The sequence below is a fragment of the Priapulus caudatus genome, unplaced genomic scaffold (genome assembly GCF_000485595.1).
Source record: "Priapulus caudatus unplaced genomic scaffold, Priapulus_caudatus-5.0.1 Scaffold4004, whole genome shotgun sequence".
In the NCBI taxonomy this organism is placed as follows: Eukaryota; Metazoa; Priapulida; class Priapulimorpha; order Priapulimorphida; family Priapulidae; genus Priapulus; species Priapulus caudatus.
The window spans coordinates 21312-21621 of record NW_014581065.1 but is presented as its reverse complement, the minus strand read 5'-3'; the positions used below and the strand labels follow the sequence as shown (position 1 = coordinate 21621).

General features: G+C 39.7%; 1 protein-coding gene across 1 annotated transcript in view; it reads right to left on the bottom strand.

The window, feature by feature from the left end:
* Positions 1 to 168: 168 nt before the first annotated feature.
* LOC106819675 (solute carrier family 22 member 24-like) overlaps positions 169 to 310 on the bottom strand; it is a gene marked incomplete at its 5' end in the record, with an annotated part of 9887 nt that continues 9745 nt past the window's right edge. Inside the window, one exon of the mRNA XM_014824272.1 lies at positions 169 to 178. Coding sequence (XP_014679758.1) covers positions 169 to 178 — 10 coding nt within the window. The remainder of the gene's footprint in view (positions 179 to 310) is intronic.

Here is a 310-nt window from a genome sequence, read left to right as displayed (position 1 = left end):
ACCGTACCCGTAGCCTCGAGACATTAAGATACGGCTACCGTACCCGTAGCCACTGCCAAAAGGGAAAGGGAGGGAGAGGGATGGATGTATAGCCGTGATGGCAGACTAAATTCTAGCTCTTTTCTTCTTTTAAATCCCGGGCATCGCCGGGGAGCCCAGTTAGTATACCTATAAATACCTAGAAGAGGTATTTATTTGCTCTTGACGTTAAAACTATATAGAAGGATTGGAATGCGTAAATAAAAAAAAATAATATCTATATATATATATATATATATAGTATATAGAGAGAGAGAGAGAGAGACACACA